The sequence below is a fragment of the Mauremys mutica genome, chromosome 9 (genome assembly GCF_020497125.1).
Source record: "Mauremys mutica isolate MM-2020 ecotype Southern chromosome 9, ASM2049712v1, whole genome shotgun sequence".
In the NCBI taxonomy this organism is placed as follows: domain Eukaryota; kingdom Metazoa; phylum Chordata; order Testudines; family Geoemydidae; genus Mauremys; species Mauremys mutica.
The window spans coordinates 50,729,351-50,751,708 of record NC_059080.1 but is presented as its reverse complement, the minus strand read 5'-3'; the positions used below and the strand labels follow the sequence as shown (position 1 = coordinate 50,751,708).

The 22,358-nt window shown below is 41.2% G+C and overlaps 1 protein-coding gene across 3 annotated transcripts in view; it reads left to right on the top strand.

Moving 5' to 3' along the window:
• Nucleotides 1–20,415, top strand: part of RYK (receptor like tyrosine kinase) — a 125,546-nt gene extending 105,131 nt beyond the window's left edge. For all 3 annotated transcript variants that reach the window (XM_045030134.1, XM_045030133.1, XM_045030132.1), the window contains 5 exons: nucleotides 893–1,025; nucleotides 6,915–7,024; nucleotides 10,724–10,883; nucleotides 17,653–17,789; nucleotides 18,412–20,415. In XM_045030134.1, coding sequence (XP_044886069.1) covers nucleotides 893–1,025; nucleotides 6,915–7,024; nucleotides 10,724–10,883; nucleotides 17,653–17,789; nucleotides 18,412–18,523 — 652 coding nt within the window. In that variant the 3' untranslated portion in view covers nucleotides 18,524–20,415. The remainder of the gene's footprint in view (nucleotides 1–892; nucleotides 1,026–6,914; nucleotides 7,025–10,723; nucleotides 10,884–17,652; nucleotides 17,790–18,411) is intronic.
• Nucleotides 20,416–22,358: the final 1,943 nt, after the last annotated feature.

Below are 22,358 nucleotides of genomic sequence, written 5' to 3'. Positions count from 1 at the left end.
CAAGTATTGATGTAGTGAAGATCTGGGATGCTGAAACAGATTTTAAAAAGAGGGCTTTGGAATTTGCATCAAAAGTACTACATAAAGAAATTACTAGCGCTGGTTGAGAATTTTTTTAATGACTTTTCCATAGTAAATTGGGGAAAACTGAAATAAAATATTATGTGGGTAGCTTTGACCAAGATTAAAATTGTTGAACAGAACCAAAATGCTTTGTTTAAGTCAGTTCAACATTAAACTGGCTGTTTTGCGTGGTGCATCTTAGGAGATTCAGCCAGCCTGTAATAACACAATAGCTTCAGCACCCATAAATCCCTGCAGCACCACAGGCAGATGAGTTTAAAATTAAGCTGATTCAGAATGAAACATTTTGATTTGGCACTTCCAACTCAGTGTTTTTCAGACTTTTGTTCCATGAAAATATTCAAATGTTGACTTTCCTTCCTTGTGTAGGACAAATGTCAAGCTATCATTTTCCAGCCAAATGGAAATGCCAGATTTTTGCTCAGTTCTATAAACTATGCTTACTGTAATATAATGGAATCTGTAACATGTATAGGTGCATTTTAAAGAGATGAATACATTTCCAAACTGAAGATACACTCATAGTTTGTGTAAAGAATAATCTTCAGTGGGATTTTATCTTTAATCAGTTTTGGAGCACGCAGAAGTTTTTCTTGATGAAAAATTACTCAGATGTTTGGACACATTCCTAAACATGTAGCTTCAAGTTATTTGGAGACCTTGTTACTTTATTTTGTTAAATAATCTATTGCCTTTTCTACTGTACTTCTATTTATCATTTATAGTGGGTTCTTTTGTTTAGGTGACTTGCTAACTTTGATCAGATATCACCTTTCTAAAATTTAGGAGCATCTGATCTCTCTTTCAGGAACCTGCTCCCTATCACCCATGTCAGTATAGAAGATGGGGAGAAACCCATGGTGCTGCTGCCTTTCATGAACTGGGGGAACCTTAAACTGTTCCTGCGCCAGTGCAAGTTAGTAGAGGCCAACAATCCTCAGGTAAGAAATGGCTAATTTAAAAACTCAGTGTTTTAGTTGGTCAAACTTTGTTCAGACTTTAAGATCCAGCTGTGGAGACAGTATAGAGATGACTTTTCAAGAGTTGAATGAATTGGAAAGCCTATTACATAGCTGAAACTTAAAAGCAGACATGGGAAGTGTATATTTTGTGGTTCACAAGAAAAAGTAATTTTTCTGTGAATTTATCACAGACAGTTGTTGACTCCAGTGTCTTATTAATTACAGCAACTCCCTATTTTTACTGTAAATGGGAGTGTTACATTAAGCATTTGTTTCACTTCGCATTCTGTCTGTTTTCAGATTAATATTTTACAGCTGAACATCACAGGTTCTTTTAAAATGTTATGATAGTTTACTTGCCTACGGACCTGTGGTGTTAGTGAAGTGCTGTTAAAATTTGTAGATCGAGAACAAGAATTTCAAATATAAGAGTCTAAAATTAGGTTCCTAAATCGGTAGTTAAATATCTGTCTGGTTTTCAAAAATTCTGAACACCAAACAGCTTCCTTCCATTGCCTTATGCATCTTCTTGGCTACATGGTATCCGTAGGTCATGTGCATCTTGGAAGTGAGGCAGCACTGTATTGTAACTCAATCTGTCAGTGTGACCCCATCTCCTAAGGTGTGTCTTGAAAGCAGCAGTTCTTTGTAGGAGCCTTGCCTCATTCACCTCTGTGAGGTGACTCCATAGGCAACCTTTACCTCCCTGAGTGCACTCCTTACATGCTGTATGCATTGTGGTTGTCTAGCCAAATAGCTTAAGTATGGGGTATTTCCTCCTTTTTCTCAGAAAAACTTCTAGGAAACTTTGTTAAGAAAATGTTAATGTTGCAGTTTCTCACTCCACCCAGAAATGCCAAAGTTAAGAATATACTGCAACCTGAACTCCACTTCCTAATGTGTGAGCACTGCTGTAATCTTTGATTACACAGCTGTGTACTATTTCTGACATAGTTCAGTATCTCACTTTTGTTCATGCATATATTATACATTAATATCTGTAATAGGCTATGTGTCTAACATACACAGAACTGCACAGTGCAAGATGCTACAGAAGTATATTGTTCTTAACTTTAAAAAAAAATTAAGAAAACAAAACAGACCGTAGAATTAAATTATAATGCGTGCACATAAAGGCGGGGAGTTAGTTGCGCACAACTTTAACTTTTGACATTTCTTTAATTTTGGTTACTTAACTGTGCATACTTAATATTTTATTGATATTTAATGCACTTGTTATAAGTTAATCATAACGCTTCCATTAATAGTCTTAATTTTTGAAGTTCTTTGTTAATGTTTTTAAAAGAAAATCTTAAGGAAACTTCAGCAAATTGGAAGTGACTTAATCTTTTTATCTCTATTTCTTTTGACCTGTATCATATAGTTGGGGAGGAGGAGTAGGGGGAGGGGAGAGTGTGTGGAAACTGTACAGTTTACCAAAAGTGCTTGCTTAATGTTACTAAATTGAATATAATGATTTATTAGCAAATGTGTCATGTTTTTTTTTTTTTTTTTGAGCTGGGCAGTGAGGACTGATTGTATTAAGAGAAATGCAAATGAGAAGTATACAAGTTAATTTGAGGTTGGGGACCTTTTCTACATGAGAACTTACTGTCGTCCAAGATGGAACATTTTAATAGTATTTGTGCTAATGACATTTATAGTAAATGTTAAGGCTGTCGATTAATTGCAGTTAACTCACGCAGTTAACTTAAAAAAATTAATCGTGATTAATCGCAGTTTTAATCACACTGTGAAACAATAGAATACCAATTGAAATTTATTAAATGTTTTGGATGTTTTTCTACATTTTCATATACAGTAAATCCTCACTTAAAGTCGTCCCAGTTAACGTCGTTTTGTTGCTGATCAGTTAGGGAACATGATCGTTTAAAGTTGTGTAATGCTCCCTTCTAATGTTGTTTGGCAGCCGCCTGCTTTGTCTACTGCTTGCAGGAAGAGCAGCCCCTTGCAGCTAGCTGGTGGGGGCTTGGAACCAGGGTGGACTGGCAGCCCCCTATTAGCTCTCCGCTCCCCTAAGTTCCCTGTGCAGCTGCTGCCTGCAGTTCAACTGTGTCCCTCCCCCCACTGCCCTGTGTTGCTCCTGCCCTCTGCCTTGGAGCTGCTCCCCGAGACTCCTGCTTGCTGTGCCAGGGTGTGGGGGAGGGAAGGAAGAGAGGGGCTAATGTCAGGGTGTCCCCCTCCCCCCTGCTCCTGCACCTCGCTTACCATAGAGCAGGGCTCAGGACAGAGGGAGCTTGCAGCAGCTGTAGTCTCAGCAATCTGATCTAATTAACAAGGCAGTGTACTTAAGGGAAATGCGCATATCTCCCTCCATTCCTGCTGCCTCCCAGAGTGAGAGAGTTTACCCTTGAGGGCTCAGCCAATTACTAGTTCATCATTTAGCAGTAAGGGAAATATCCCACCCTCTGACTCCTCCACCTTAACCAAGCTTCACAATCATCATCACTATGTACCAGTATTAAATTGTTTGTTTAAAACTTATTGTGTGTGTGTGCGTGTGTGTGTGTATGTATGTATGTATGTATATATATATATATATATATATATATATATATATAGTCTTTTGGTGAAAAAAATTTCCCGGGAACCTAACCCCCTCATTTACATTAATTCTTATGGGGAAATTGGCTTTGCTTAACATCGTTTCGCTTAAAGTCACATTTTTCAGGAACATAACTACAACGTTAAGTGAGGAGTTATCGTATATTGTATTCTGTGTTGTAATTGAAATCAAAGTGTATATTTTTGTTATAAATATTTGCGGTGTAAAAGATAAAAGAAATAGTATTTTTCAGTTCACCTCATACAAGAACTGTAGTGCAATCTTTGTTGTGAAAGTACAACTTACAAGTGTAGATTTTTGTTGTTGTTACATAACTGCACTCAGAAACAAAACAATATAAAACTTCAGTGCCTACAAGTCCACTCAGTCCTACTTCTTTTTCAGCCCATCGCTAAGACAAACAAGTTTGTGTACGTTTATGGGAGATAATTTTACCCTCTTCTTATTTACAGTATCACCAGAAAGTGAGAACAGGCATTTGCATGGCACTTTTGTAGCTGGCATTGCAAGGTATTTACGTGCCAGATATGCTAAACATTTGTATGCCCCTTCATGCTTTGGCCACCATTCCAGCGGACATGCTTCCATGCTGATGAAGCTTGTTTTTAAAAAAAACAAAACAAAAAAAGCAGTCACAAATGTAATAAATGAACTCCTTGGGGGAGAATTGTATGTCTCCTGCTCTGCCATATATTTCATGTTATAGCAGTCTCAGATGAAAACCCAGCACATGTTCATTTTAAGAACACTTTCACTGGAGATTTCACAAAACGTAAAGAAGGTACCAATGTGAGATTTTTAAAGATAGCTACAGCACTTGACCCAAGATTTAAGAATCTGAAGTTCTGTCCAAAATCTGAGAGGGACGAGGTGTGGAGCATGTTTTCAGGAGTCTTAAAAGAGCAACACTCCAGTGTGCAAACCACAGACCCCAAACCACCAAAAAAGAAAATCAACTGTCTGCTGGTGGCATCTGACTCAGATAATGAAAACGAATATGCGTTGGTCCATACTACTTGGGATTGTTATCAAGCTGAACCCGTCATCAGCATGGACGCATGTCCACTGGCCTGGTGGTTGAAGCATGAAGGAGCATATGAATCTCTAACACGTCTGGCATGTAAATATCTTGAGATGTCGGCTACAACAATGCCATGAGAACACCTGTTCTCACTTTCAGGTGACGTAAACAAGAAGCAGGCAGCATTATCTCCTGCAAATGTAAACAAACTTGTTTGTCTGAGTGGGTGGCTGAACAAGAAATAGGAGTGAGTGGACTTGCAGGCTCTAAAATTTTATATTGTTTTATTTTTGAATGCAGTTTTCTTTGTATATAATTCTACATTTGTAAGTTCAACTTTCATGATAAAGAGATTGTGCTACAGTACTTGTATTAGGTGAATTGAAAAATACTATTGTTTTTTTTACAGTGCAAATACTTGTAATCAAAAATAAATATAAAGTGAGCACTGTACACTTTGTATTCTGTGTTGTAACTGTAATCAATATATTTTAAAATATAGAAAACATCCAAAATATTTAAATAAATGGTATTCTGTTATTGTTTAACAGTGTGATTAATTGCGATTAATTTTATCACAATTAATTGAGAGCCCTAGTAAATGTTAATCGTCTAAAACAGAAATGAAATGGAACAAAACACTTGTAAGAGGAAAATCTGAATGAAAAAGGATTTATCAACCACAGCAGACACATGCCTGTGTATTTTGTTAAGATAATTTTCCATCATGCTCCTCTTAATCTTTCTCTCACAACACTGCCTGACTTTCTCTAGATGATTGACTTGTCACTTACTTTATTTTTATGGGCTATCTGGCTCACTGAGGTCAATAAGTCATCCCTGCTTTGTACACTAAGTAGCAAGCAGTCAAGGGCTTTCTTCCTGTTAATTTGCAGAGGTACTGTACTGTGAGCAACTGTGGGACTATGATTGTGTCTGCGTTTGCTTTGTGGCTTGATCTCTAAATTGCAAATATCTACAGACTGATACTGTCTCCTTCCCAGGCATCCAGATATTAGCCCATCTGATGGAGTTTGTGTTCTGAATATTCACATAGGACTCACTGTCCATGTGCCAAAGAAAGTCTGCAGAAAAACACTAATCCAGTTTAACAGTTTATGTACTATTGCTTTAAGGCCCTGTTAATCCAAACAGACAGTGTTTTCACAACTGGCTTGTATTAACTAGCTCTGACCATATTTTCTTTTAATGTATAATTAAGAAAGTGGGAAATACTTAACATCATAAAACCTGAGTCCTTCGTTGAGAGTGCCATTCCTCCTTCGCTCATTCAAATACTTTAAAACAGTTAATTTAGCAAACTCCAGTTTAGTTGGCATACTTCTGTTTTCTCATCATTATCTATGACTTATTGAATTAAACATGACCAGTACAATATTGCTTATGTCATTTGATATTAGATTCAATTTATTTTATTCTGCCTCAGATTTTCAATGTTACTACAGAACTTTGTATAGAAATTGCATAACTGTTGCAGAAGTTGTAAACTGAGCACCTGAAGCACACATCTGTGGGAAGCGGTGAATTCTGCAGAATACATAGGGTCCTGGCAATGATACAATACTAAATCAGTGTCAGTGTCCCAAAGCAGGCTACAGGAAGTAGTAAATGTCTCAAAGCGCAGACGACATGCAGTAACATAATGTTTGCACATTATATATTACATTTTAAACGTAAACACTCTCACTACAAAGCTCCCCATTAATTAACACTGACAAAATTAAAAAGGGATATGGAGCAAAGGTGTTGAGACTTGCAGTCTTCAGCAGTGGATAGGAATTATAAGTTTGAGGCTGCTGCTCCTTTTATATACTTGGTTGTGGTCTTTTCCTTGAAAATGAGTGCTGCTTTTGTAAGTAATATGCAGAGAAGTGTGTAGCAGGGTGGCTGAAATTTTGGTGGATCCAGATACGATTTTGTCTCAGTCCATCCTTGATTTATGTGAAAAACTGGTGACAAGAAAAATGAAAGCTAGGAAATATTTCAAAGCCAATTTAGAGCTAAAAATAAGGCATTTTCAGAAATTAAGGGTTAAGTATTTGAAATAAGTATCAAGAAATACTAGGGAGCAATGATATGTCCTGAAGAATGAGTGGTTGCAGATAGTTTTTATAAATGAGGAGATAAAATATGGAAATGAAAGAATATTAAAATTGAGAAAAAATACTCAATATGGCATACACTGAACTCTCTATTTGTAGGATTTTGTGGTGATAATAATTTTTCTGTGCTGTTGCAGGCAATTTCCCAGCAGGATCTTGTTCATATGGCTATTCAGATTGCCTGTGGAATGAGTTATTTAGCCAGAAGGGAGGTCATTCACAAAGACCTGGCTGCTAGAAACTGTGTGTAAGTACTGTGTCTTAAAGGACTATTATGGAGTCAGATCATATCCTGTCTATGATTATGGCTGAGATGTGCTTTCCATTATAAATCTGATCTTTCCCACCTCAAACCATATCCTCAGATGTTTCAAATGCTGCACGTGTGGTCTGTGGCCAGCAGATAGGTTTGTGTCCAGATATGAAGTGAATCAGATGAACTGTTTTTGAGATGGGATGCAAAAAAATAAGTTTTAGTTAATGTTGTTGGTTTTTTTTGCCTGATCGTGTCTCAAAATGTTTCTTACACTTCAAATTTAAAAGAACCTGGTGAGATCTAGTACACTGTTCAGATTGAGGCCTGGTCTACACGGGGTGGGGGAGAGGGCCGTTTAAAAAGTGAGGCAACTTTTGTCCATCCATAACTGACAGCTTCGCCCCTTACAGACCACAAAACCTAATGCCTTGGTCTTAACTGTATGGTGTTTGCACTGACTCCAACTTTCTTTATGGCGATACATGGTTCACAGAGAGCCACTTCAAAAATTCCTGATAAAGCAGTCATTCCTCAGTCTTCATTGAAATTCCAAGTATCAGAGGGGTAGCCGTGTTAGTCTGGATCTGTAAAAGCAGCAAAGAGTCCTGTGGCACCTTATAGACTAACAGACGTATTGGAGCATGAGCTTTCGTGGGTAAATACCCACTTCGTCGGATGCATCCGTAGGATGTTAGTCTATAAGATGCCACAGGACTCTTTGCTGCTTTTATTGACATTCCAGTTTCTGTAAATAAGTAGCTTTAGACGCAGAGCTAGTATAGGCGTGGATTATGAAATTATATCACTTGGGTAAAAAGATGTTAGTGTGGTAACTAAGCACCATGCCAAGAATTAAAGATGTGTGTGAAAGTGATTATGAAACCAATGCTTTGTGGTTCACATTTTTGATACTCTATCCACAAGCTATACAAACACATATCCAGACTTGAAATGTTTGAAATCTATCTGCAGAAATCTCAAGAGCCCTTATGAGTAAAAGTTGGAGAAGATGGTAGCCTGTGGTCACTATTATACAGTATTTTTCCAGATTCAAGATATCTAAGCCTTTAAAAAAATTGAAAGAATAACACTGGACTACCAGAAAGATCTATTAACGTTGGAAAAAATACAGGGAAGGACAACCAAAATTAATAGGGGTATGGAACAGTTTCAATATGAGGAGACAGGACCAGCAAAGCAAGCATGGGCTTGGGGCGTCACATTTCCAGGGGGGCATTCCAGCCATCTTTTTTTTTTCGGGGCAGTTGCACTCTCAGAGCTGCACCACTTACACGGGGCGAGGGCGCCACGCCCCCAGCTGCAGCGGGAAGGGGAAGCCCCAGGCCCGGGATGTTGAGCTGCCAGGGCCCAGCCGCTACCTGGGGAGGAGAGGGCAAGTCCTGCCGGGGAGCCGGAGCTGCGCCGCCTCATCTGCGCACTGGCTGCTGTGCTGCCTTGTGCCACCCCTTATATCGGGGCTTCTCTGCACGGCCAGGCGGGGGAGGGGATAAAGCCCCTGCAGGCACTGGGAGAAGGTGACATCACTCTCTCCGCTTCCAGCACCGCCTGCGAGCCCCAGCCCCACCTGAGCTGAGGGCAGCAAAAAACCTAGAGCCAGCCCTGTGAGGAGAGATTAAAAAGACAGATTGTTCATCTTGGAAAAGAGACAACTAAGAGAAGATATGGTAGAGGTCTATAAAATCATGAATGGTGTGGAGAAAGTGAATAGAGAAGTGCTGTTTACCTCTTCACATAACACAAGAACCAGGGGTCACCCAATGAAATTAATAGGCAGCAGGTTTAAAACAAATGTAAGGAAGTACTTCACACAACGCACAGTCACCGTGTGAAACTTGTTGTCAGGAGATGTTGTGAAGGCCAAAAGTAGTTAAAAACTGAGTTAAAAAAAGAATGTTAAATTCATGGAGGATAAGTTCATCAATGGCTATTAGCCAAGATGGTCAGGGATGCAACCCCATGCCCTAGATGTCCCTAAATAACTGACTGCTATAAGCTGGGACTGGATGTTGGGGTGGATCACTTGATAAAGTTCTTCATTCTGTTCATTCTCTTTGAAGCATCTGGCACCATCTGCTGTCAGAAGAGAGGATACTGGGCTTTGGGGACCATTGGTCTGACCTAGTATGGCCATTCTTATGTTTTATAAAGTAAAGCAAGTCATTAAGGAAGATAAATAACACTGTAGAGAAAAAACATTTCTTTGCATTGATCTCTATCAGAGGATATTGAAAAGAGTAGGTGTCTCCTCAGGTACTATCAGTGTGAGATGTGAAAAGAGGAGGCGCTGAAGTAACTTTAGAATAAAGCGACTGAAATGTTAACAAATATGTACAATCTTGACCTTGATATAATCAGTTATATTGGAGGGTAACAAATGTTGCAATATCTTTAGATAGGCGTAAAAGGTGATCCTCGTAGTGCCTCACTTAATTGCCAAGATAATTGGTTGACACAAGAATTAAAAATAGAATTATAAAACAAAACATGAAGTCACCTGTTTGCAACTCCATTGTTAGTGTTTTGTTCTAAAGTGGATTTAATTCCTGATTTTTCTCTAAAAGTAGGTTTCCAACCTGTGAGAAGTTTAGTTTTTTGTTCTTTGAATTGAGGTGCCAAAAATCAAGTCACTTCTGAAAATTTAGGTCGCTGTGTTCAATTCTGGTCACTATATCTCAAAAAGGATAAAACAGAAATAGATGGAGTTCAGCGGCATGTGACATGATATTAAAGGCATTGAATATCTCCCATATGAAGAGAGATTGAAAAAATTGGGACTGCTTATGTTAGAGCAGAGATGAATAAGAGGCTATGTGACAGAGATATGCTCAGTAATAAATGGTGTAGAGAAGATAAATCAAGAATTTTTACTTACCCTTCCTCATAAGAACCAGAGGATATTCAATTAAATTGAAAGGCAAATTTAAAATTGATAAAAGGAAATTTAAACAAAGCATAGTTAGTTTGTGGCTCTCATTTTCACATGATGTCGAGTGTAGCAGGATTTGCAAAAGGATTAGACACGTAGGTGGATTATCAGAATATCCACAGTTACAGAGGATTTTAAAAAAGTTTGGAAGGGATACAAACTCTCATGTTGAAGAGTATAAATTACCCTGCAAGTGAAAAAATGTTGCCTTTGTAAGTAGGTTATTCCATAACTGCCTGCTTCAGGCTTTCTTGCACTTTTTCTGAAGCATCTGATACAGAAGAATACCCATTAGATGGAACCTTTGTTTCATCAGATATGAGAAATCCTAAATTACTATCCTGTAAAATCGGTCTGCAAGGAAACAAGAAGGGAATTGGGAAAGTTGGTTGTTACAGGGACAGAGAAAGTTGTTTGAATATTTTAACTGGACATTTCACCATTTTAAAACAATTGGTTTTATTTTATGTCTGAGACTTCTGGCTTTCTATTGCTCATCTTTTTCATAGCCAAAAATTATTTTGAAATTGCATTATCCTGAAGTTAACTGATATGTACTTAGTGGTAATGGTAGCATATCAGTGTCATGATCTGGGAAAATATTAGGCTTTAAAACGTTGGTAACAAATTATCAAGCTCATCTGTGAAGTCCTATATATACAATATTTTTAAAAGATGCCGTAACACAACTGTAAATAGTTCATATTTTGCATAACTAAATGCTCTTATTGTCTTTTAATCAGCATTGATGATGCACTTCAGGTCAAGATTACAGACAATGCGCTATCCCGAGACCTATTCCCCATGGACTATCATTGTCTGGGAGATAATGAAAACAGGCCAGTGCGGTGGATGGCTCTTGAAAGCTTGGTTAACAATGAATTTTCCAGCGCTAGTGATGTGGTAAGTTTTTTCTAAAACAATATATAGTTATATGGATTTCTTCCTTTTAAACATCTTTTTCACACAATTTATTCATGAAAAAAGGAGTTGAGTTGACAGTGCTGAAGACTGAAGTTCTCTATGCATAACATGTATATCCAGAACCAATACCGAATTTACACTGGCTCCGGGCCCACGGTCGAAAGGGGCCCCGGCCCGCTCTTCTCCGCCCTCCGCTCTCTCCTGTGGGGTCAGAGAAGCTTGATGTTGCCAGCAGCAGCCTGGCTCCTCCCCCGCCTCTTTCCCCAGCTCCTCCCCCACCTCTTTCCCCAGCGTGCTACGTTCCCTCCCCCCCCTCCCTGCCGCTGATCAGCTGCTTGCCAGCAGGAGGAAGGGAGGAGGAGGGAGCCTCAGCACGCTCGCAGCTCTAGGGAGGAGGAGGAGAAGAGAAGAGGCAGGGGTGAGGCCTTGGGGAAGGGGCTGGAATTGGGGCATACCCCCTCCAGCCTCCTGCGTGAGCACCCCCATGACCCCAGCCCACACCTCCAGCCCCCTGCCCACCCTGACTGCTGCACCCCCTTAGACACACCCAGCCCCTTGCACCTCCTCACACACTTCCAGCCCCCTGTCCTAACCGCTGCACTCCCCTCACACCTCCCCAGCCCTGACTCCTGCATCCCCCCCCCACACACCCTCCAGCCCCTGACATGAAACCTGCACCTCCCTCACACACCCCGAGCCCCCTGCCCTGACTCCTGCACCCCCCCCCACATCCCCACCCCCATCCTGAGAACCAAACCGGAGCTGCCCCACGTAAGCGCTGCACACCCCAACCTCCTGCCCCAACCCTGAGCCCCCTCCCTCACCCTAGCTCCTGGCCAGACCCTGCACCCGAACATTTTTTGACAATATTTGGAAAGATCATTAAGTAGTCCGTCGAGACCCTCCGTGATTTTCAAGTGGTCTGTGGAAAAATAAGTTAGACTACAAGAACAATCAAGGTACCCCACTTTATTTTCATTTACTTACTATTACTTATAGGAGGAGGATGAATAGAAAAAGAATGAAAAACGGGAGCAGGGAGAGATAAGAGAGAATGTTCTTTTTCTTGGCTGGATCCCAAGGAGGAGCCCCAGAAATGAAGCTGAGCACAGGGCTGGTGGGCCCCACTAACTCTAAATCCACCACTGGCTGTCACGTCACCTGGGCTGGGGATACTGTCAGGGCCAGTGTAACCACTAGGCGACCGCCCAGGGTGCCAAGATTTGGGGGTGCCCAAAAGCAGTGCCCAAAAATTTTTTTTATATTACAGTGGAGTCACATCCTACACGGGGGTTAGGTTCTAAAGTCACCGTGTAAGAGGAAAATTGTGTATAGTGAAAATTACCATGAAGTACAGGGGTCCTCAACCTACGGCACGCAAGCTGATTTTTTTTTTTTTTTAATGGCAGGCTGCAGGTCCTGGCCGCCGCTGAGCCTGCTGCCAACCCGGGGTTCTGTTCACTTAGCCGGCAGCGGCCTGAGCAGGGCCAGCAGTGGGCCAGCTCCTGCCAGCCGGGGTCCCGGCTGCCGGCCCTGCTCAGCACACTGACAATCTGGGGTTCCGGCTGCCGGCCCCTTGCCAGCCAGGGTCTCAGCCACGGGCCCCGCTCAGCCTCCTGCCAGCCTGGGTGAACACAGGGCCGGCTCCAGGCACCAGCCCAGCAAGCAGCTGCTTGGGGTGGCCAACGGTGAGGGGCGGCATGTCCGGGTCTTCGGCAGCAATTCGGCGGCGGGTCCCTCACTCCCTCTCGGAGCAAAGGACCAGCTGCCAAATTGCTGCCGAAGACTGAAGCGGTGGCAGTAGAGCTGCAGATCGTGATCGCGGCTTTTTTTTTCTCTTTTTTTTCCCTCTTCTTTCTTTTTGCTGCTTGGGGCAGCAAAAACCCTGGAGCTGGCCCTGTGTGAATGGCAGGAGGCTGAGTTGAGTCGCCAGCTGGGACCCTGGCTGGCAGCTGAGTGAACAGAACCCCAGGCCGGCAGCAGGCTCAGCGGTGGCTGGGACCCACAGCCTGCCATTTAAAAAAAAAAAAAAATCAGCTCACATGCCACTTTTGGCACACATGCCGTAGGTTGAGGACCCCTGTTCTAGTGTATACAGTGTATACTATGTATACTGTAGTTTATGGTAATTTTCACTATACGCAATTTTCCTCTTACGCGCTGACCTTGGAACCTAACCCCCGTGTAAGATGTGACTCCACTGTATTCATTTTTGAAAATTTATAATAAGCGATGCTCCGGGGCGGTCAAGGTGGAAGTTTCACCTAGGGTGAAAAATATCCTTGCACCAGCTCTGGATACTGTCAGCTGATCCCTCCAGTCTCCAACCTACCTGGGCAGTACAGCAGACATGGCCTGGCCCACTAGCTCCTCTCACTCCGTAGCCCACCCACCACTTGCCCTCCACCCCCCCTCCCCTTAAGGCTTAGCCCTCTTATTTTTAAAAATGATTGCTTGCTTCCCCCCCCCCCCAGTCTTTTCTGACAGCCCTGTTGCCAGGTATCCAGTTTTAGACTGAAAACTCCAGTAGAAAACAGGACCTGAGTGTCCGGTTAGCAGTGCTGACTGGAAACTAAATGTCCAGTTATAGGAGTAACCACATTAGCCTCCTCTCCTCCCACTCCCAACACCCACCCTAGAGGGCTGGAAGAGAACCTGTCCTGCAGCTGTGGGAGGTGGGGCAGCTCAGTGCAGAGAGAGACAAAGAGAATGGGCTAGAACCAGGTAGGTACCCGCTCTGTGTGGGCAGGGTCTGGGGGGATCCTGGTTACCCCCTCCCCAGCCCTGCTGTGCTTGCAGTTTACCCTTGACCCCTCCCTTGCTCCAGAGACCAACCCTAGCTCCTGCCCCACTGTGCTTTTACCCCTGGCCCCTTTGTCAATCATTCCCCAGTGGGGGCCCACAAAAAGTTAATCCGGCCCTGTCCAGAACAGCAGCTTTACCTGCTTCCCCCACTCACTGCCATGGCTATGGTATGCAGCCCTAACATAGAGGGATTACCTCTTGAACGACAGGATTGTTCACTCCTTTCCCATTGTGGTTTGGCACCTCTGAGATTGCCAGCAAAGGTATCAAGTGTAGTAGTGTGTTTGACGCAGACACTTGTCCCCTAAAGTAGAGGAGGGAACACATTCTGTATATACCACTAAACAATTATGAAATGTTACTGACATTTAGTCACTGCTACCCTTTAATAGCCTGGCTTCTATCTAGAGACCTACAGATGAGCAGAGGACTTGCTGGTTAAATCCTGAAACTTTCTAAACAGTTCACCCGATTTCAAGAACTGGCGTTTTCATGTATTCTGTGTTTTCTGTGAATCTAAGATGTACTGTCCCTTCCAACCCTGATGGTAGTGTCCAGTGGTAATTGTGACACTGCTTTTCTTGGGTTGTCTTCTCAGAATGGAAGTGTGTGACTGAGCTACAACAGAATAATTTGGCATACTTTTCAGTACTGCTCCTGTGTACTAAGAGTGGTTTCCTGAGCAAATTACCCTGATGGCCTTCAGCTTGTTATACAGCTGTTTGTAATCTTAATGGTTCAGAATTTATATACTGTACAAACCCTTACATTTTGCATTCCCACTTCCTTGAGACACATTACTTGTAAATTTAATGCACAGGGCATTTAATGTATAATATATTAGTATTCTTTTTACACTAAGCATCTTCAATACATTCATTATATAGAGCAAGCTATTAAATTGTCGACCTTATCCCCCAACACAACTGTCCAGTCTGTAAATCCTTGACATATAGACCATACCATGCCTTTCCCGTTTGAGATCAGATTGCTCTTTTCAGTCTGCCCTGAGTTTCTTATTGAATGCCCTGTTCTGAGAAGTGAAAAGAAGCTCTTGTGTAATGCTAAGTACCATTCACTCCTATTGGTATCAGTGGTCGCTGTGTGCTGATCAGCTTGCAGGATAAATGCCTTACACCTTTTCCTTCATTAAGACTTTCAACAACCAGAGATATTGGAAAGAACTGTTTTCAACAATCAATAGTAAGAGTGACTGTGGAGAATCTTGGTTAAGATTGTGCAGTAGTTTGAGCACTAGCCAGTGATAAACAACACAGCCATGTGATCTGGTTTTCCTGCCATAGGGTAATTTCCATTTAATGATGTTACCTTTACAATTTTGATGCAGTGAGGTGTTGTGCATTTTTTGAAACCTTATGTTCAATTTTAGAAGTCTTCTCAAATTTTCCAACTGTGTGTGTACATAACTCGTATTCCACTGAAGTTTCCCGTTCTCTTGCATATTGCCATAGTTCCTATGTTAGTAATCAAGACTTTGAAAAAGGGTCAGCTTTACCTCAGGGTTATTTCTGTATTAGCATAAAAAGTTTTAGGTATTTCCTGTTCTTCTAAAGTCTTGTTGTTTTGTAAATTGAGTAGTTTATTATCTGAAATAGCCTGCATTAGCCGGATTTGCTGTATTCAGTGGAATCAATACAATGTATCCATTTCATCTCCAATATTAAACCTTCACTAGTGTGAACATGTCCTGTGAAGATCAGACTAGAGGTAAAATTTTCAAGTGTTAGTGACTTTAGCATCTGTGTCCTAAACTTACAATGGGACTTGGGCACTTAAATCACTTAAGCACTCTTGAAATTTTACCCTGGACCAGTGAAGTAAGTGCTCTTGGTTAGGAGATACCATGAGCCATGGTGAGCATAAAATAGTGCATGTCTTGCCACTCTTGTGTCATGGATGTGTAGATGTGTATCGTTTCTAATATATAAAATTGAAGCTGCATGGTTTATACTCACCCCTAGCCACTTGAACACTGTACTTATCAGCTCCACTTCTTCTGTTGAGCCCCTTCCCTGGAACTCCCCAGTCTACAAACACTCCTTTTTATCACTGCTGAAAAATAACACGGTAGCTAATGAATTTCCTGGCATTGACAGAATTAGAGGCTTATTCTCAGGGGGTGTGAAGAATAATTATAACGGCGCCTTCTAGGCTGAAGTCTGTCCAAAAAAATGTGTCAATAGAGCAAGGGGGTCAGAATGTAGTAGGATCTCTCTTAGAGATCCTACAGATTTAAATGTGCCCCTTTAACATGCAATACATAAATGTTTTGCATTATACGGAATAAATACAGCTACCTTTTAACATATAGTAGATCATATTGTTAATAAATTGATAGTACCATAGCTAACTACTAGAATACTGTAATGTGCCCAAATTAACATTCCTTCATCATTTTAGGAACATGAAAAGAAAGGCTTATCCACCCTAACTAACTTCCCTCTTAATGTTTACCTTAGTCCTGTTTTACAGATCTATACCCTTCTGTCTGCTCCTCCAAAAACAAATGTTAGGTATCAACTGCATGTAATACATTATGCATAGTGGTATCTGTTGTGCACATTTAGGTTTTGTCTGCACTGAGAAAAAGGAATCAGTGCTTTAACAGTTTAAATATGGTTCAAACACATTATGCTGAACCTGCTTTAGCTGTTTTTCTTTCATATGGCTTAGCTGATTTTTTAAATGGTTCCTACAAGGTTTTTTTCCCATCCACAGCAGTCAGCCAAAGTGTTGGGAAAAAAAAAATAGTTCGGCAGGAGCCATGTTTTTATACTGTTTTCTTTCCAGGCTAGATGGGGCGTTTTTCCTTCTTTGTGAATTTTCTGAGACAATATAGTTATAAAATGGGAAACAACTACATTGTCACTATATAAAGTAGTTTTACTTGAATTATCTGTTTATCCAGTTTCCTAAATTTTAGTTTGCTGCTTATTTCAAAACTCTCACCAGTGTCCATTGACTATCAACCCTTTTGTATTTTTTAAAAACCTGTGTTTACATCCCTGGGCAGTTTTTTGGGCTCAAGGGGCTCAAGCTGCAGAACTGTTTCATTGCTGTTTAGACTTCTGGGCTAAGGCTGGAGCCCTGGGCACTAGGACCCTGTGAGGTGGGAGGATCCCAGAGCTCAGGCTCCAGGCTCAGCCCAGAAGTCTACATGTCAGTGAAACAGCCCCATGAGCCCCAGATACTGAAGGCTGAGATGTGTGAACCCCTGAGAGAGAGACAACCTGGTTAGAGAAAATTGAGGCAGGAAGTGCCTGCAGTGCTGTATGGTCAGAAGGGGGCACTTCAGGGCTGGCATGCCCTGGGATACATCCGCTGAACAAAATACAAAGTTAGTAACTAACTCACCAAACCTGTTGTGGGGATTGATTTGCACAGTGTTGTGACGATCTAAAGTCCTGTGTAAATATAATTGTTTGTTACATTCTCTACAAAGTAAACTGTACAGTACATTGTTATTTAAACTTAGTGTTTTTAAGGGTTGTGTAATCTTCAGATCAAATACTTTATAGAAAAACAGCGTTTTATTATTCTATATGCATTTTATGATTTTATTTGTGTGTGTTTAAAAGCTTTGCGCTGTCAGAGCTATCTGTTACTGTTGAAAGTTAGATCCAGTTCTTGTTTCAAAGGTTGTTATTCCCATTTAAATGTTCAGTGATGCAAATGAGAAAAGTCACTTTCCTATCTTGGGAGAAAAATTATAGCAGCACCGCATTTAACATGAAAGGACAGGAGTTGCCACATTTATAAAGCTCTTTTATCTTCCTTATCAAAAATATGAGGAACGCACATTAAGTTTAAATAGTTGTTTAGTGTGCATGACTAATATTGTGAGAGAACTGAAGCTGACAGAGGCCCCAAGCCCTACTGTACTGCTAACTTGCTGCTGTATAAAACACGTTTTTTTTCCTAGTGGGCATTTGGAGTAACACTGTGGGAGCTGATGACTTTGGGGCAGACTCCGTATGTGGATATTGACCCTTTTGAGATGGCTGCATATCTAAAGGATGGATACAGAATAGCTCAGCCAATCAACTGCCCTGATGAACTGTAAGTGTGGACTTATTATGAGAGGGGAGGAAGAGTGGTTTTTACTCTACTTTTCAGGAAACCTTTTTTAAATTCAGAGCAAGCAGAGAATGCTACTTCTATAGACAGAGGAAGTCTCAATTCAGTCATCCTGACCTGGTTGTGTTAAATGTTCATGTAAATCATGCATTGCTTTTTTTTTAAAGGTCATACTCAGAAATTTTTTAAGTGAAATAAGTAAAGGGAACCAGTATTTTTTTTCCACTCTACCTTCCTTTTCTCAGCCTGTCTTCCCAAAATTCCCTTTCTCTGTACCCGCCTACAGAAATTCTTTAAGTGTTTTTAAAACATTTTAATTGCCACTATCAGATTATCCTAATATTGCTACTGGACTGCCTTTGACTTGTCTGTCTCTTGCCAAACCAGATCAGCACCTCCCGTAGTAGTACCTTTGCTGGTCACTCCAGATATGCTACTTCTGAAAAAACAATTTGGCACAGTGCCATAAGGTAAAAAAAATTGATGGTCAAAGGGAAAAAAGAAACTTGCTTGTGGTTGGATCTCTTTACTCAAGTTCTTGACACTTGTGTGTGTCATGATTAGCTGTCGTCTTCTGATGTCTCCCCTTTGTTTTTGTCTTCAGGTTTGCTGTGATGGCCTGTTGTTGGGCCCTAGATCCTGAGGAAAGACCCAAATTCCAGCAGCTAGTGCAATGTCTAACGGAATTCCATGCAGCTCTGGGAGCCTATGTCTGAAGCTTCAGACATGGATTTCATATGCTACTTGGGAAGGGACAGTGCATACACGTCCAGCGCCATGCATCACTTGGACCTACTCACGCACTACATGTATAAAGCAACGCCAATGGGAGAAAGCACTTCTTCCAAAACACTGTGCCTTAGAATGCTTTTGTAGCCTGACTTTTTTGTAAGACCTCTTGATGTTGAGTATTTTCTAGATATCACTTTTGCTAAGTTAAATTGAGACAGTTTTATTTGCCACCTGGTTTTCTAAAATATAGTGATAGTGAACTTGAACACAAGAGTTGGATGGACTTTTGCACTGTTACAACAGACACAAAGTTGGTTTTTTAAAGGTTATTTTAGAGCTGGTAGGAAAAGGGAGAAATTATGCAAACAACATTGCAGAGACTTTTCCCATTTAGAAACTGAAATTTTCTGACCGGCTCTAGTGCTTGATCTTGTATGTATCTGGAATAGCTTTTTAGTATCAACTGCTTTTCTTTTGAGACGATGGCACAAAAACATTGGGTCCATAAGTGGCATCTTATTTTTTAACCCATTCTTCATCAACGGTTCTTGGAAAAGCTGGTCTTCAAGATGCAATATCACCTTTCTAAGACGATAAGCAATTATGTAAAAGAGATTCCAGTTTACCTCATACAGAGTGGTAAGGATTGGACTGAATGGAGCCTGTTCTTGCAAATGAAAGGTTGACATGATTTAAGATAGTTCAAAATGCTAAGTAGAGGCCTTCAGAGAAGCATCAAAATAGCCCTTATTTGGGTGCCTTTCACCTCAGATTTCTAGATTGCAGTTTCTCTTGCTGAAAAGGTACTGGTTGTTTTTAGGGTTTTTATGGCCTGAAATGGGCTTAAATACATAAATATATATTTGTAAAGACACACACTTGCAGAGTAAAGAATGTTTTTCTTTTATAATGATTGTGGAAATTGAATTCCTAACATTGGCTAGTGTATCAAGCTTGCAGGTTCTGAAATATATCTTTATTAGGACCAGTTTAAGTAGTTATGTAGCCCACTGTGAAGGCATTAGATTGCACCTCCCTTAACTGCAAAGCCCAAAGATTCAACATGTATTGTTATCTTACCCACCCCCATCTGCCCCAGACTTCTATGCAATCTCACCGGGGGAGGGGATAGGGATGTTCCATCCTGTTGGTGAGCTGTAAGTAACATCCAGAGTATAGGTCTGGCTTGTAGGGAAATGGAGGATGGAGGTTTCCATTGATTCAGCTTGAGGCTAAGAGGAGAATTTTCACTTTTTCATGAGATTCAAGCTGCCTCCATTAGAGCTCTCAGGCAGCATGGAGCAGCCTATACTTCAGATCATACGGCACATAAGCACAACCAGCAAGCATCCCACTAGTTTCACTCAATCTTTAGGATGAGAGCCCCATACCCTGAAGCTCCCTGCAGCTGTGTGGCCATTGTTGTCAGAACAGGCCCTGTACCTGATGGTTATTGACACCAAGGTTTAGAAATCTGACTTACAAGGACAAGACATTAGACTTGGCTATGATATGTGCAAATTAAAAATTAGAGCAGCCTTTCTCAAACTTCAGAAATCTGAGCCCCCTTTCAGGAAAATAAAACCAGTCTCTCCCCAGCCACATTAAGGCAGTATCTGGGAAGAGTTTGTGATGCCACTGTATGTATACCCCTTTCCTCCCCGAGCTGTGCCTTCATACTTTCTATAGCACGTACCCTGTAATTTGGGAAACAGAACTAGAAAATGTTAAGTCCCTCAAATAGAAAAGCTGTCTTTATCCTTACATGGAGAGGTCCTCAACCTGTGATTGGAGAAACAAGTCATGTTTCATTCCAAACAACTTTTCCTGATCATTGTAATGAGCTGTAATAATAAATGCTGACACACCCATTGAGCATTCTGTCCAAGAGATGCTGTAAAAGGTGTGTGGGTTTGAATTGGTTGGAACGCATTTCATACGACTGATTTTGCAGTCATATATTTAAATGCTGGGGGGTGGCTTTAAAAACTTTGCCATCCAGACACTTTTGGCGCTTTCAATATCTGAGATTTTTTTTAAAAATCAATATTTGTTTTATGCTGACTCACTTGGTAAAATTATCCAGGGCTGGGCCATTTTTCTACAGATTTCTTTATGAAGAGTTCCACAAAGACACTGTGGTTGTAATGCTCATTTGAGATTATTAAGGAGAGAAAACAGCATTATTTGAAAATGGTATACTACTTAGAGTATTGTTTAAAAACAAAACACATTCTAGCTTCACTTTCTGCAGTCGTCATTGCTGAGGAATCATTTTATGGATCACTGTCTTGAAACAGGTTCTAGCACAGACCACATTTCTGGATTCTCATAATATATTTAAGAAAGTTACTTCATTGTATGCACTGCTCTGATCATGTACTTCTTGGTGTGCCTCTCTGTGTACACAAAATCCATTCACCTGCAGCAATTAGACATTTAGTTGGGTGAGAGCAATCAACTCTGGGAAATCTATAAAAATAAAATAATAAAATAATAATTGGAGATATACATATCTCCTAGAACTGGAAGGGACCTTGAAAGGTCATTGAGTCCAGCCCCCTGCCTTCAGTAGCAGGACCAAGTACTGATTTTTGCCCCAGATCCCTAAGTGGCCTCCTCAAGGATTGAACTCACAACAATGGGTTTAGCAGGCCAATGTGCAAACCACTGAGCTATCCCTCCCCCCTTGCTGATGTCATTTTAAAAAATAAAAAAAATCTGGCTGCACATGTGAAGTAAACCTTTCAAAAGGAACTAGAGTTAATTGATGGCAGAGCTGTTGTCTTGAGTTTGCAAACAGTTCTTCTGCCTAAGCTGTAGCAGAGAGAAATCTGACTAATATTCCCTGCTACTGTTGGGAACTGGTGTAGGGCAGTGAAACTGTCAAAAATTGGATCAGTTTCACTCTACTACATCTTAGGAAAGCTCTGAGCAACAGTAAGGGCTGGCACTGAAGCAGAAGGTCCAAAATATGCTCAAGAAAGGGTAAACGATCAGAAGACCTATACCCACACAGCAGCCTGGACTTGGGGGTTGGACCAGAGACACACATGTTCCTTCTCCCTTTCAGCTGCAAGAGGAGAGCTTGTAGGGCTTTGGGTATATCACATTGCCATTATTGCAAACAATGGAGCACTGACCAAGATCCAGGGACAAAACTCTGGTAGGTATGCCATCATGCTCATTTTCCCAGCAAGGAAGTGGGTCTGGCTTAATTCCTGGACAAATTCTGCTCCAGTTCTACAACTAATTGATCAATTTTTGACTGCCTTACTTGACTTGATAATTTGTCTCGTGGTGTCTCCAATGATTGCAAACCTCTGAGCAGCTTCTAAAGGCTGCCATGTTTCCTTCCAGTTGTAGAGTTTTCGTTCCTGGCCAAAGACAAGGACAGGTACTTTATTCAGTCCTCTACCACTGAGATGCTGAAGATCTGATCTGCAGAGGTTTGTGCTATTGATAAGGGACCTGGTGGGGCTACCACTCGCTTCTAGCCTCTGAACTGGACCCTAAAATCATGAATGTGTAGGTCACTTTGAGTTTTTGCTATTACGTATGTGGCCTCTGTATGCTGGTGTGGTATAGAGTTTTATCAGCACTTGTTTGGGAAGAGCTACATGTCCCACTCATGAATAAGGCTAAGATTTTGTCAGGGATATTTTTAGTAAAAGTCACAGACAGGTCATGAGCAATAAAGAAAAATTCATGGAAGCCTGTGACTTGTCTCTGACTTTTACTAAAAATATCCCTGACAAAATGGGGAGTTCAGCTGTGGGGTCCCCACGCCACCTGCAGAGGTTGGGCAGCTGTGGGGGC